The following is a 15,850-nucleotide window of genomic DNA, read 5'->3' on the forward strand; positions in this document are numbered from 1 at the left end:
TTGTTATTATGATATAGAAATCATGCTTAGGTTGTTGTTATGATTCCTAATGTTATGTTAGGGTGTTTTGATCTTCCTAGTATCATGTCTAGGGTAACTTTAATATTAAGTATGATTAAAAGTATGATGTCTTTTATGTTCTTCCTAATATTTATGATTGTTAGTATCATGTTAGGGTTAAAGCTTTGATTTTTATATGCTTAGTGACATGCTAGGGTTTGTTATTAATCTTGTTAGTATCATGCCTAGGATCTTGCTATTATTATGCTTTAACATGAATATCATGATTATAATTATTATTATTATGATTATTTATTATGTTGATTATATATTTATTGTTATTGCTTGATCACACCTTTTATGCATGTTTAAAGGGAATTGGTACTTGTAATCACGCTTAATAAGATAATTAATAATCTTTTTTAGGGTTAATTTGATTATAATTCAAGTGATCGCCAATAATAGTTTTATTTGTGCATTAATATTCAACCAACATAGATAAACAGGTTTAGGGTTAATCCTATTGATTGCATGTTAGTCAGAAAGTGCACATGAGTATGATCAGAATAAAGTAGAGGCCTATTATTAGGGCATGTTCAATCTCTTTTAGGTTGGATTTGTACCTTCATCCCCGAACCCTATTTGGTTCAAGACCTTATGGAGTTGACGATCTCTTGGATCGTTAAGGGGTGTAACCTTCACCTCGTGAACGGTTTACAAGTTCCTAAAAAAACTTGTTGGCGACTCTTTTGCTCTATCTTCTTTCAGTATGATCATAGTGGGGTTCAAGCTAGGGATAACGCTTGAAATATTCCCTACAATAAGGAATATCAGTCTATTGTAAATTTTCATTTTAGGTGGAACATTGATCATTTTAGATGGATTTTATGTTCATTTATATTCAATTAATTTTGATACATGTTCAGTCTCTTTACATTATATGTTCATTCTTATATTAAAAGATGTTCATTTGCATTGCAATCTAATTCAATATTTATTCTCATATATAAACATGTTCATTTAGATTTATACTTATTCATTCAATCTCACATTAAAAGACATTTGTTTCAATTTTAATACTTGTTTGTTATCATATTGAAAAATGTTCAATTAAATTTTGATATTTGTTCATTCTCGTATTGAAATTTTTTTTATTTAGATTATGATATTACTTGTTCATCTTCATATTGAACTATGTTCATTATTTTCTGACAATATGTTAAATTTTTGTATTTTAAAATGTTTCTGTCTTGTTTATAGGACGTGTGTTTTGATTGTTACTAGCATTTTACTTTATAAAATTTTGATCTCTTATCACACAGGACAATCAATGAAATAAAAAAGTTGAATACGATAATGTATATATTGATGAAAATATATGTACTAAGGAAAACACACACACATCATAAGAGTATGTAGAAGGGTATCTATTACACAAGGATGATGACTCTACAAACTTTTTATGTATACCAAATGTTATATTAGATGCGATGTTCAATTTATTTTGTAAGACACATATATACTAAGTATATGATATGTACATTTTTGAAGTTTAAGATTTTCACTTTTGATTTTTTTTTTTTAAGTTTCTACTTTTAATTAATAAATTGAGCATGTATACATTTATGCATTTGAAAAGATAAAAAAGTTATGGTTAAGAAACAATAAATATATAGTATTGCCGTATTAACAATATTGAACATTTAATGATACAAAACTGAACATTTATATCTACAAAAATGAACATTTATATATACCAAAATGAACATTTTACATATGATTCGATATCAAAAAATTATATTATGATAAAGAGGGGGTGCAAGTAGCGCTACCTACATAGGGGTGTAGGCAAAAATTTGTAAGTTATGGCCAAAATACTAAATTGAGCCCGAAATGAATTTTATATGCGGCCCAATGATCTAGAGGAGGGCCTATTAATTATAATTCCTAAAGTTATTAGGATTGATTTTTAATCTTCTAGAATAATCTAGAAGGTTCTTTTAAATTCTAATAATATTAGGATTGATAATTATATTTTAAAGAGTTTTACTTGGAATAAAATAAGTGTTTTATGATAAATCCAATTTTAATTTGATAAACACGGAATTTGGTGCTTAATCCTATTAAGAGGAGGATTCCGCGTGCAAAGCGCGTTTTATCTTTTAATTAGCGCTAGACGACAGAGTCATTTGCCTGGCGCTAATGTCTGTCGCCTGACACCAATCCTGTCGCCTGGCGCTGATGTCTGTCGCCATGCCAGTTTTATTCCGTATAGAATTTGAAGTATTTTCTGTCTTTTTGGACTATTTTTTCTATAAATAAGGGTCGTATCTCCCCGTTTTCATTCACCCAGAACCATCTAATTCTATTATTCCCTCTCTAAAAGCTAGAAGCTTACTCTATCTCTATTCTTTTTCTAAACCATACCTCTTACAAAATTCCACATTCATTAGTTCTAAACACACCTAGCCAAGTTGGAAGTTGTCTTCGCCCTAGACGTGAAAGGTTTATAATTTCTGAGGGTTTGGTCCCAAATCTCTATTTCAATTATTTAAATTAATTGTTTGATTTATTATTTTCCTTAAAGTTAATAACGCGCGTATGTATTTTGGTATTAGAAAAAAATATGAGGCATCCAAGTAATTTATTTAATTATTATTTTGATATAGAAATCATGCTTTGATTATTTCAATTCCTAGTATCATGTTAGGATGTTTTTATGCTTCCTAGTATCATGTTTAGGGTAATAACTAAAATTTCTAATATCATGTATGTCTCTATGATGCTTCCTATTTCTTCCTTCTATCATGTTAGTATCATGTTAGGGTTAAAGATTTGATCTTCAATATTTAGTGACATGCTAGGATTTGTTATTAATATTGTTAGTATCATGCCTAAGATCTTGCTAGTAATATTATTATGTTTGATTATGATGTTGATTGTTATTGTTGCTTGATATTATTATTGTTATTGCTTGATCACGCCTTTTATGCATGTTTAAGGAAATTTGTACTTGTAATCACGATTAATGAGATAATTAATAATCTTCACTACAAGAAAATAACCTTTTCGTAGTGGTTATTTTAACTTTTAGTATCGATTGTAATTGCAACAAAAAGCTTTTCCAACGAATGGTCATTCGATACAATATCCCCCGTTGCCTTAGCCTTTAGTAGTGGTTTTCAATATCGCAGGAGTTGGCCTCAATAATCGATACAAAAAACTACATCCAATCGTGGTGATTATTGTAGCAATTACAATCACTATAAATGTTTAACTCATTTTCTTCAAAAAATAAATTAAAAAAAAAAAAAAACATGTTTATGATCTTTACAAGATTCGAACATGAAACCTCAAACTCTTATATTAAATGTTTCACCAATAAGCTATGACATATTTATGTATTCTTTGTCAAACAATATTTATATATCAAGTGTTGAAAAGGCTTTTCGTATATATCGATTTTTAGGATTTAGTGGCGATTGTAAATGATACGATTTCTCAAAATTATATAAATGTGTAAAAATAGTGTGGATATGTATTATTATGTTTTCCGTATCGGTTTTATATAGGAAAACCATGGTGATTGTGAAATTATACGACTTCCTTAATTATTTCACAAACATACTTGCATATTGTAACGAATGTACAATCGCTACGAAATAATCGCTACGAAAAGACATTTTTCTTGTAGTGCTTGTTTAGGTTAATGTGATTATAATTCAAGTGATCGCCATTAATAGTTTTGTTTGTGCATTAATATTCAACCAACATAGATTACACAGGTTTAGGGTTTACCTAATGATTGTATGTTAGTCAGAAAGTGCACATGAATACGAGAAGAATAAAGTAGAGGTCTATTATTAGGGTAAGTTCAATCTCTTTTAGGTTGGATTTTTACCTTCATTCTCGAATATCCAGTCATGCTTCTAGACCATATGGAGTTAGGGATCTCATGGATCATGAAGGGGTTTAACCTTTATCCTATGAACGGTTTACAAGTTCCTAAAACTTATTGGCGACTCTTTTACTCTAGCTTTCTTCCCTTTGGACGCCACCATGCTTAAGTGTATGATCATAGTGGGGCTCAAGTGTGGGATGCTTGAAATATTCCCTACATGTAGTATTAGCATATATCGTACTCCCTCCATTTTTTTAAGTGTTACAGTTTGTCTGACACGTAGTTTTAGACAATTTAATTGACTTTAATAAAATAAGAGGTAAGTGGGGTAATTAGAGGATAAAAAAATTGTAAAAGAAAGATCATGGGGTGAATAGTTTATTGAAAAGTAATGAATGTGAGAGGAAAGATATAATAAAAAAAAAAGTAGTAGTGGGTTTGGGTGTGACCATGAGAGAAGAGAGATAATATTTTAATGCAACTTTTTGCCAAAAATGGAAGTGTAACACTTAAAAAAACACGGCAGAAAATGGAAAGTGTAACACTTAAAAAACACGGAGGGAGTATATAATTTTAGTAATATTTCCTAATTGTATTTGTGTATGGCCACGTGTGGAATTATACGGTAAGCCTTAATTATCCATATGATATGTGTAATTGAGTACCTCAGTTATTCAACAAGTAACCTTACTTTGTTCATAAGAGTAACCACAAATTGAACATCAATTAATTAAGAAGAAAGCAACCTCATTTGTTCATTTGAGTAACTTTTTTTCTTTAGGTATTAATTATTAAAGAATAACTTCACATGTTTAAAAGAGTAACCTCATTTAATTTTTACAACATGCATTGCAGTAACCTTTTTATCTGTCAAGGTAACCCATGCAATTTGATTAGCGTCGTAACCCTCGTAACCTTGTTATTTAATCAATAACTAAATGTAAAGAGTTCACACTATCAACTAATGCTATGGAACTATGGATGCATGACCACGTATAAGAATTTGTGAAATCTAAAATAATAGAGGAACTAAAGTAATGTAATTGCCGCCTTGGTTTCCCATGAGGTAAACATATATTCTAAACTTATATTTCGATCCCTTCATTTATTTTAAAGAGGGAGTCCCCATTCATCTTGACGATAAACAATTTGTTTATCTAATGACATTTTCGTAAATATATCAACAATTTTTCCTAGTCAGCATGACATTTTTGTAAATAAGTGAACAACTTTTATTAATATGCGGGTCCTACAAATATTGACTTATTTCCGAAAATATCATGCTAACTGGGATTTTTTTGTTGATTTATTTATGAAAATGTCGTTAGATAAACAAATTTTGTTTATCATCAAGATAAATTTGTATTTTCTCTATTTTAAATGACACTTTGGCTTTAGCATTTTTGTATACACTAACATTGAATTGTTTTTTTTTTTTTAACTACTTCGTAATATATTACTCTATTTGATCCTACATGTTCTTTACGTTTAGACTCTATTCACAAATTAAGAAAATCTTCTAAACTCTTTACAACTTATTATACAAAACATGAAAAAGGGAGTTTTATACAATTAATCAATTACATATTTTAATGGTCAAAATGTGTTGAATCTTCCGGTCAAACTACATTAAAATATTATTCCTTTAATCATTGAAAAACTTAATTGTATTGAATTTAGGTCTCGTTCACTTCACCTTATTTTTGCTAAATTGAAATTATTCTAACTGAAATAAAATTATATTTGTTAAACTGAAATTGTTTTTACTGAATTGAAATTATTTTTGCTAAACTAAAATTAATTTACTGATTTTCTATTATAATTCTTCTTTAAGAAAACTGAATTTTACTAACTAAAATTATTTTTACTTAATTGAAATTAATTTAACTGAACTGAATTTATTTTTTCTAAACTGAAATTATTTTAAATTAATATTATTTTTTTAAGGAAGGTTCTTACTCTAGTTAATTATTTCAATTTTCAAACTCAAACTTTACTTAAATAATTAATCCAAAATACTACTAAAACAAAATCTCGAAGAAAAGAGGAACCAAAGGGACAACTTTAGGATATTGTTTGACAAACCCCAAAAACCAGCTAAGCTATACATATTTGTTGTAGATGAAGTCAAACCAAACACTTGAAAATTGAGGATAAAATTTACAAAATTTGGAGTAAATTACACAATCAAAGTTGAGCAAGGAAGAAGTAATGAAGATGGTGGCAAACATACGTAGATTCCATGGACCCCAACACACCTCTCTTTTTAACTAAATTTTTGTGAAAGTAAATAGGAAAAAGAGAATGATAGAGAACAGCAATAATTCAAAGCACCTCCCACACCTTCTTTTACTCTTTCTTTTTTGGTAACTCTCATCATTATCACCTCCCTTTTATCAATTCTCACATAGCAAACATAGGTTCGTTGTGTGAGAGAATAACAAACAATTCGAGGTCAAAATCAAATAACATTGAGTACCCCCTAACTACCACTAAATTTGTGCCAAAAGGTTAAGCATTATTGAATTTAGAGAACTTTCAATTTTTTGTATTAAGGTTTAATGAAATATTATTTCAAGATTTAATGGGTCACCTCTAAATTGCTCCAAAACATCACCATAAAATGGCTATAGGAGAACCAAGAGGAACTTACATTAATGGGGAAATCTTAGAATTAGAGAATATTTTGTGTATCTATTATGTATGTCAAAAAACTCTTACGGTCTACTTTAAAACACTTCAACCAAAACTTGGTCTATTAGTAAAGATTGAGTCTTTCAACCTTAAGATTAAGGTTTAATGATCAACACCAAAAGCACTTTAAGGTTAGAGATTTCTCTTACTCTTCCCTCTCTACTTTCAAAGTGTCTAGTCAGGAAACTCAGCTAGATTGACCTGTGAGAGATTTCGGTCCGATAAGACAGTTCATCTCACCTTAAAAAAAGGTACTTTAAGACACGAAGTATCTGGTATATATGATTTAATAATCAAAAGACTTAAACTCTAAAATAGAGAATTAAACATATTAATTGGTATATTCTCACTAGTTAGAGATAACACTATTGTGCAATTAACCTCATGTCAGATCACCAAATCTAAATAATGCTCTTTCAATTCTAAATTAATTGACATGATTTGAGTTTTTACATTACTTATTTATAAACTTAATTAATTTGACTATATAGTTTTATCCTAATCTATTACTCGTAAAATACATATTATTCTATGATTTGAGTTTTAACATTACTTATTTATAAACTTAATTAATTTGACTATATAGTTTTATCCTAATCTATTAAAAATACATGTTATTATATAAACTGTTAATGACTATGAATATAAGTTTCATTCTATCTAACTTTTTAATAATTTTTATTGTTTGAATATATATATGTGGAATTATTGTACAGATTTAAATGTGTTACTCCGTAGTTAGTTTAAAAAAGAAAGAGAATAAAAAGTACAATTTGTTAATAAATACAAAACTATAAATTGTTAAATATAAATTTGGAATAAGTAGTAAAATTGAAGGTTTCCAAATTTGAATTTCTATTGATCCTTTTGGACATTATTTAAACCTAATTTTAAAATTTAAAATAATTTTAATCTAATTTATTCTTGAATTATTAGAGATCTTTCTAAATCATTATTAGGTCTTGTTTTATGCTCAATTAATCTAGTCACTAATTTCATGACTTGTAATATACTCCAATTTAAAAATCCAAAAACATAAAAATAAAAATACAAATACAAATGGGAATTTAAAGATTTGAAAAGCCTGTCACATCATTCTTTTTCTTTTTACTCCAATTTAATAATTCTTTTACCATTAACAATAATAAAAGTAAATTTGTAAAAATCTATACTATATACTAAAGTAATCACCAGAGTTATCCCTTAAGTACACATGTCACATTCACAACAAAAATTTTCCCGCCCAAATATTTTTTAGCTTTTTTTTTTTAAATTTCTTTTTTTCCCTTAAATAATAACATGATAAAAAAAATTTAATGAAAAAAAACTTACAATAATTTATAAAATATTTTAAATAATGTATCTAACATGAGAATTTTAAGGATAGACATGATATGAATTCAAATTCAAAAATAAAAAATGTTACATATAAGCCATTTTATTTAAACTAACTCCATTTTAATTGAATTTTATTAATTAATTTATTTATTTTAATTTTTAAGTCTTATTATTATAAATCAGTGCATTTGCATGGGATAAAACTAGTTAAAATTATTTTAAAGCCAACATATACACTCTTGTCAAACCTCTTTCCCGCCTGCCATCATCCTCCTCCTTGTTCCTCTTCCTCCATCAATGGAACTTCTTCTTCTTCTCCTCTTTACTGCAATTTTCTCTCTCCTCCCAAATTCTTCTTCTTCTTCTTCCCTCCAAAACGACACCGCTTCACTCCTCCAATTCCGCCATGAATCCGACCCTCACAACAACCTCCTCTCCAACTGGTCTTCCTCCGACGCTTGCGCCGCCAATTGGGTCGGCGTCAATTGCTCTTCCGACGGCCGAGTTTTCTCTCTCGCTCTTCCTTCCCTCAATCTTCGAGGACCCATTTCTTCTCTCTCCTCCCTCGATCAACTCCGTCTTCTAGACCTTTCCAATAATCGCTTAAATGGGTCCGTTTCCCCTCTTTCTAATTGCTCCAATTTGAAGCTTGTTTATCTCTCTCATAACGATTTTTCCGGCGAAATTCCGCCGGAATTCGGTGGTTTACAGCGTCTTCTCCGGTTAGATGTGTCGGATAATAACCTGCAAGGTCGGTTGCCGGTGGAATTGAAGAATCTCACGCGGTTGCTCACTTTTCGGGTACAAAACAACGCGATTTCTGGGATTATCCCTGATTTTTCGGAAACCCTAACTCAGCTTAAGGAGCTTAATTTATCGAATAATGAACTGTTAGGGAAAGTCCCAAATGGGGTTTTGAAAAAATTTGGGCAAAATAGTTTTCTGGGTAATGCTAAATTATGTGGGTCATCTCCATTACCAACTTGTTCATTTTCTAGTGATGAAGATTCACCTTCTTCTCCTGGTTCAGCTTCACCTGCTACTGCTCAAACAGTTCCTTCAAACCCCAACTCAAATCCTCCTTTTAATGGTGGGAAATCTAAAAAGGGATTAAATCTAAGTAATGGGGGTGCTATTGCCCTTATTGTCACAATTTGTGTTTTGGGTGTGATTGTTCTATCATTTATACTAGCATTTTGCTGTAGGAGATGTTGTTCGTCGACGGAAGATGATGTGGAGGAGCGAGAAATGGGGAAGAGGAGGAGTAGTTATGGCAGTGAGAAGAGGGTTTATGCTAGTAATGGGAGTGCAGGAGGCGGTGGAGGTGGGTTTGAGAGTGATGAGACTAATGGGACAGATAAGAGTAAATTGGTGTTTTTCGATCGAAAGAAGCAATTCGAGCTCGAGGATTTGCTCCGAGCATCGGCTGAGATGCTCGGGAAAGGGAGTCTTGGGACGGTGTATCGGGCCGTGCTCGATGATGGGGCGACCGTGGCGGTGAAGAGGTTGAAGGATGCTAATCCTTGTGCTAGGAAGGAGTTTGAGCAATATATGGATGTGATTGGAAGGTTGAAGCATCCTAATATTGTTAAGCTTAGAGCTTATTATTATGCTAGGGAAGAGAAGCTTCTTGTCTATGATTACCTATCTAATGGAAGTTTGCATTCCCTTCTTCATGGTATGCTTGCAAATTTATGTGTTGATTTGCTATTTATAGTATATAATATGCTTGGAAATTGTAGATTTGGAATTGGAACCATAGATTTGGCATTATCTATCTGTTAGATTGGTTATTTATTGGTTGAAGCATCTGAAACTCACATAATGCCAAATCTGAACCACATATTTAATTATACACCAATTTTATATGACCAACTTGACTGCATTTAGACTTGTTTATTGTGTATGGCCTTGTTTAGATGCATTCATGCATATATATGAGCTGAAGATTTGAGTTTTTACATGAATGATAAAGTGTGATCATATTGATTGCTATGCCTGAAAACTCAAGAATGTTTTTTTTTTATTTTTTTATTTTATTATTTTTTTTTTTTTTTTTTTTTTCTTGTAATGACTTGCTGAGTTTGTGATGGTGAATTTTACAGGGAACAGGGGACCAGGAAGAATTCCTTTAGACTGGACAACAAGAATCAGTCTAGTACTCGGAGCAGCTCGTGGGCTAGCTCGAATTCACGCAGAATACAGTTCCTCGAAAATTCCTCATGGCAATGTTAAATCATCCAATGTTCTCCTAGATAAGAATGGAGTTGCTTGCATTGCGGACTTTGGCCTTTCGCTTCTGTTAAACCCCGCTCATGCTATTGCTAGACTAGGCGGATACAAGGCACCTGAACAATCTGAAACCAAAAGACTCTCTCAGCAAGCTGATGTCTACAGCTTTGGGGTTCTTTTGCTTGAGGTGCTCACTGCCCGAGCCCCATCTCAATTCCCTTCACCATCCCGACCCAAGCATGTAGAGTTTGAGGATGAAGAATTCGTGGATCTACCCAAATGGGTTAGGTCTGTGGTCCGCGATGAGTGGACTGCTGAGGTGTTTGACCCAGAACTGTTAAGGTACAAGAACATTGAAGAGGAGTTAGTGGCAATGCTTCATGTTGCCATGGCTTGTGTGGTACCACAGCCCGAGAAGAGACCAACTATGATGGAAGTGGCTAAAATGATCGAAGAGATTCGAGTGGAGCAATCTCCCCTCTGTGATGACTATGATGAATCAAGAAATTCTACGTCTCCTTCGCTCCCCACCACCGAGGAGGTCGTGGGTGTATACTGATCAGTAATTCTTTAAGGCTATTACTTGTGGCTTTATGGTTAAGCTATGTTTGATTTGTTATTTGATAATTTGATTGTTATTTCTTTAGTCTTGTTGCAAGTGATGTCTATAGTAGGGCCTTTCAGTGTTTTCCCATGGTTCTATAATTTAAAATGGTGTGATTTGCCTATCCCTGGTGATTGCATTTGATTATGTGTCTCTAATTGTATTTTTAATAATTTATAAACATAAAAATTAATACGGAATATGTTTATAGGAAAAAAAATCTAGTTAAAAATTGAAGCAACCAATTTCTAAAAGGAAAATTATACATACACTTTTACTATATGTACATAAACTTATTACGAGTCAATAAGAAGGTGAATGTAAAAATTCATCTAATTGCATATTTGCATTCACTACTGTAAACATTTCTATGACCTATTCCTTATTAACCTAATTTAATAGCAATTGATAATTGAATAAAAATGAATTCTCTTTCTATATACTGAATTATTGTCTACTGATAGTATTTTACAAAGACTACTAATTTCTTTAAAAAAAAATCATAAACTGACTAAAATTCCCAATGGACATTAATTGATCAAAACTATAACCATTTTAATCGTGGCCAGATGTTGTAGCCCAAATATACTTAGGTCTAATAATGTGGTTCCCTGCCATAAGTATTTTCCAAAATGAGTGAATAGTAAGGCTAAACTATCCACTTCAAAACACTCGATAAAAATAAAGGCAATTTAAGTTTAATACTAGTACTAGTTTGGACACTTTGGGGAAAAGAGTTCGTACATATTTGCTCCAGAGAAACTAGTATCCCATCTAGCAACAAAGTGGCTACCGTGTTCCCGAACCCCTAACATAGTAATATGAGAGCAAGAGAAATAAGAAAAGTCACTGCACATTTGCAGCACATCATCAAAGAGAAGTTAAATAGGAGGAGCTCCAATCTTCTTGTTCTGTATTGCTTGTACAGAAGCAAGAGCATCACATTCTAAGTGCACTTTCATAAACCCCAACATTCTAGCATTCACACGCCTCACAGCAGCAGCAAGCGACTTCCTCAAGCATCCTGGCATACAGCTCCCAATTGAACACCTCTCCCACACAAGACACGAGCATCAGCGCTAACCTTAACAACGTCCCCTACTCCCCTTGAAGAGCAACCCAAGAGAAAGGAGAGGTGCCCACCCTCGCATTATACGTGCAGTAATCACTTATGCTAATTCATACAATACTACCCCTTTACAGAATTTTATAACTTATTAAGGAAGAGACAACTTCATAATTTAATAAGAAAGAATCAACATAAAATCACTTATTGCATTACAATGAAATGAAGATTAAAGAGTAAAGATAGCAACAATATTAGTAACTAAACTCGTTAAATTTTTTGATAAATTAATCTAAACAGAAAACTACGATGTAATAGGAGAGGAAAACATTACATAAAAAGGATTCATTCATTTCAACAGTTCAAACGAAATCACACAGAATACTTGCTTGATCAGCTTCCCAACGAATCGTGCTAATCAAATTGAAACCTGTATGAATTCATTTGAAACTATGACATCTCCTCCAAGTGATGGGGGTTCTATTCCTCATTCCCCCATTCCTGTGATAGGATGCGGGGCTATAAATTACTTCGATTCACATAGATGGGGAAACGAAAGAACCAACCCATGGCATCACTACATATCCATCCCTGAAATCAGCAGCCAAATCACATAATTGTATTTTGAGCCTCTTAAAACCTCCACTACGCATATCACATTGAACAAAAACCATACCATCTTCGGAATTTTGCCATAAATCCACTAGGATTTCTTGTCCGTCCTCTGAATATGCAAGAAGCAACGGCATAAAAGGATTGCTAGAATAGACTTGGCGTCTAACTATATCAGCAATAATGTCATCAAATTCGATGCTAACCAATTTAGACCATGTTTGTTTAACACCATACTCTTTCATGATCCATATCTCCATTACATGTAAAACCTGACCGAAACATACAATATTTTACCAAATGCAAGTAACCCTTTAAATCAGCCAATTCTGATAAAATAACCCCATCATTATCATCATTAGGAAGCAGTAATTCATGATATTCTTCCGTTCCTAGATCAAAACACGTTATGATTTTTTACATTATAAAACTAGTCATCGTTTCTTTACGAGGCTTATAATCTATCCAATGCAACACATTATTAGAGAGAATCATATGGTTTGAATAAGTCGACAAATAAATCATCAAAGGTTTTTGGACGACTTTCCATGAATTGTTCCTCAAGCTATAAACATGAGATTCAACCTGCTTCGGGTGACCATCCGAACGCACACTATTAACTGTTTCACTTTGTAAAATCTTATAATCATCACTCGTGCAATCGTAACCAAATCCCATCCTATACTCAGTACCAAAGGGCGACACACTAACAGTCTTACGCGCTTCGATGGCCGATTGTAAATCAGAAACCATCCTGTTAACTTGAAACAAAGCAAGCCATTACACGAACCAACAAGTCGAGTGTCATACTCAAAAGAATTAGATAATTGAGTTACCTTCTTGACGTTTTCCGGAGAATGGTAATCAAGGAATATAATTTAGCCGAGGAATGACTGAATAAGATAACAGAACCTCTTGAACTTGTGGGTTGAAATTGACAATTTGGGATGTGTGAGATTTGATGAAGTTAGGTTTTTGATTTCGTCACGCAACGTTTACAAACACATTGTAACGAAAAAGATCTTTAATTGGTAGTCTTGAAAGGATATTGGATTCAATCTCTAATGGAAAACGCTTAGAATTTGGCGTAGGAGGAGAGGGATTCATTGTATTTTCCATTGTTGCTCTGCGAATACAATAGGGAACTATGGAGTGGTAGCAATTGGTGAGATAAGTTAACATTCCACCGTCGATCTCTCGCGAAGTCATGAGAAAGCCTTTTTATATTAAAGCTACTGCCCCTTAATACAAACCAATTATTTATATTAAAGCTACTACCACTCTACCCCTTTGTCCCTATTTTTTTGCCCTATTTTTTTTTTTTTTTGACACAATTTTTTTGCCCTATTTGACTGTGCGCAATATCCAAGACGCGTATTAAAACGTCTATATCTTTATTTCTATAAACGTAAAAATTATAAAAACATGACATTAATAAAATATAAAATGAGACGAATCTAACAAAATCACTCATGACTATATTATCTTTTATAGATTAACGGTAAATTATGGTCAAAGTTTTTAAAGTTTGACTCAAAAAGTGACAATGGGGCAAAAATAAAGGGACGGAGGGAGTATGAAATTTTTTCGCTCAAGGCAATCCATGCTGCTCTAAGTATCCGTTTTTTTTTTTTAAAAAAAAAGGCAAAATGAACATTTAATTGTTTAAAAATCATATAACTATTTTATAAAGAACATTAAGTTTTAAATGTTTTTTTTTAATAAATCTAAAGAACATTTATTGAAAATTTGTTGATTTATCTACAAAAATGTCATGTGATTAACAAATTTTGTGTATCTAAGATATTAACTTGTATTTACTATTATTATTACTAGATGTAAGTCCGTGCGATGCACGGTTGTTTTTATTTTCTATTCTATTATTTTAGCATTAATTTAAGGTAAAATATTTTGTTAAGTTTTAAATTATTCTTATTCAAATTTTACGTATATAAAACTTGAATTTATAAATTGAAATAAATATTATCTCATTTATCGGATAGTTTGATAAAATCATTAAATCAAAATATATTTTTTTAATTTCTAATTATTTGTTAAAATAATATAAATCCTAATGTAAAAGATAATATAAAAGATAAGTTTTTGTTTTTTTTCATAATTTAAATCTTAAATTACTATTTTTTGTTTTCAATTCTCAAATTTCATTTGTTAATTTTTTTTTAAATGGCGACTGAAAATTGAAATTCTAAATTAATATATAAATCTAATTTTTCATTGGTCGAAATATTACTTTTGCTTATGTGGCGTGCGATGCACGAATTTTTATATACATTTTGTATATAAATATTTTTTTGGTGATCTCTTAATTTTTTTCTTGCATTATAAGTTTTAAAATCATCAGATATTTACATAAAACCATTAATATAAAATGATAATTTATATTTTTTAAGCATCAAAATATAATTTTTAGTTTTTTAAATAATATAAATCCTAATATCTAAAGATAATTTTTAGTTTTGTAACAAATAAAAATGATAAAATTTAGTGTTCTTAAATAATTAAAATCCTAATAAATTACTATTCGTCATTTTTACCTACGTGGCAAAAATTTAAAATTCATTCGTCACTTTTGTTTAGGTGGCGAGTGATTTTTTTAATTCTAAAATAAAATAGAAATCTAAATTTTAATTGGTCGAAAATATACCTTTTCTTATGTGGCGCTCCCAATGCTCTCCAAAAATGCCTACTTTATTTATATATATTAGATTATAGTTGTTGTAATATATGCTAAAAAGTATGAAATTTTTGGCATCACAGATGGGCCACGGACACTCCCTTGATTGAATTAGCCAACCCGAGTCCTCCTATTGAAAGTCGAAACTTGACTGTTAGTGATTTTTGGGATGCAAATATAGGGTGGAAGTGGGATGATTTCGCAGCCTTTTTATCTTTTGATGAGTTGAGGAGAATTGCTTCTTTCGAGCTGAGTGAAAATATTGAAGATGTTGATGAGATTAGCTGGAAAGGTACTCCCTCGATCGGGTGGTTTCACTATCAAGTCTGCGTCGGATATTATTAGAGGAGAGGAAGAGCAAGATCATGATGATAATAGATGAGAGGTTTTATGGAAGAGTCAAGCGCCACAAAGGGTTAGAATGTTCCTTTGGCTGGTAATCCAAGATAGGATCATGACTAATAGGAATCGTTTTATCAGAAATCTGGTGGATGACCCAAGATGTCAAGTATGTGGAGCTATAGAGGAGACGTCTGAGCATATTATAAGGACTTGCCCAGCTGCGATTGCAGTATAGCATAAGCTCGGCTTGAGGGATGATTGGAGGATGGATTTGCCGTGGCAGGAATGGATATTAAAAAATGCGGATGTTAAGCATCATGCTAGGGAGGAAGGTTGGCCTTTAATGTTTGCTATGACTTTGTGGTG

At 31.6% G+C, this 15,850-nt stretch overlaps 1 protein-coding gene across 1 annotated transcript; it reads left to right on the forward strand.

Moving 5' to 3' along the window:
- The first annotated feature begins 8,129 nt into the window (after positions 1-8,129).
- LOC110709252 (leucine-rich repeat receptor-like protein kinase PXC1) lies at positions 8,130-10,895 on the forward strand. The gene is made up of 2 exons (XM_021887466.1): positions 8,130-9,611; positions 10,039-10,895. The coding sequence occupies exons 1-2, from the start codon at positions 8,231-8,233 to the stop codon at positions 10,722-10,724; spliced, it is 2,067 nt and encodes a 688-aa protein (XP_021743158.1). The 5' UTR covers positions 8,130-8,230; the 3' UTR covers positions 10,725-10,895.
- Positions 10,896-15,850: the final 4,955 nt, after the last annotated feature.

Source organism: Chenopodium quinoa, unplaced genomic scaffold, assembly GCF_001683475.1.
Source record: "Chenopodium quinoa cultivar QQ74 unplaced genomic scaffold, ASM168347v1, whole genome shotgun sequence".
In the NCBI taxonomy this organism is placed as follows: Eukaryota; Viridiplantae; Streptophyta; class Magnoliopsida; order Caryophyllales; family Amaranthaceae; genus Chenopodium; species Chenopodium quinoa.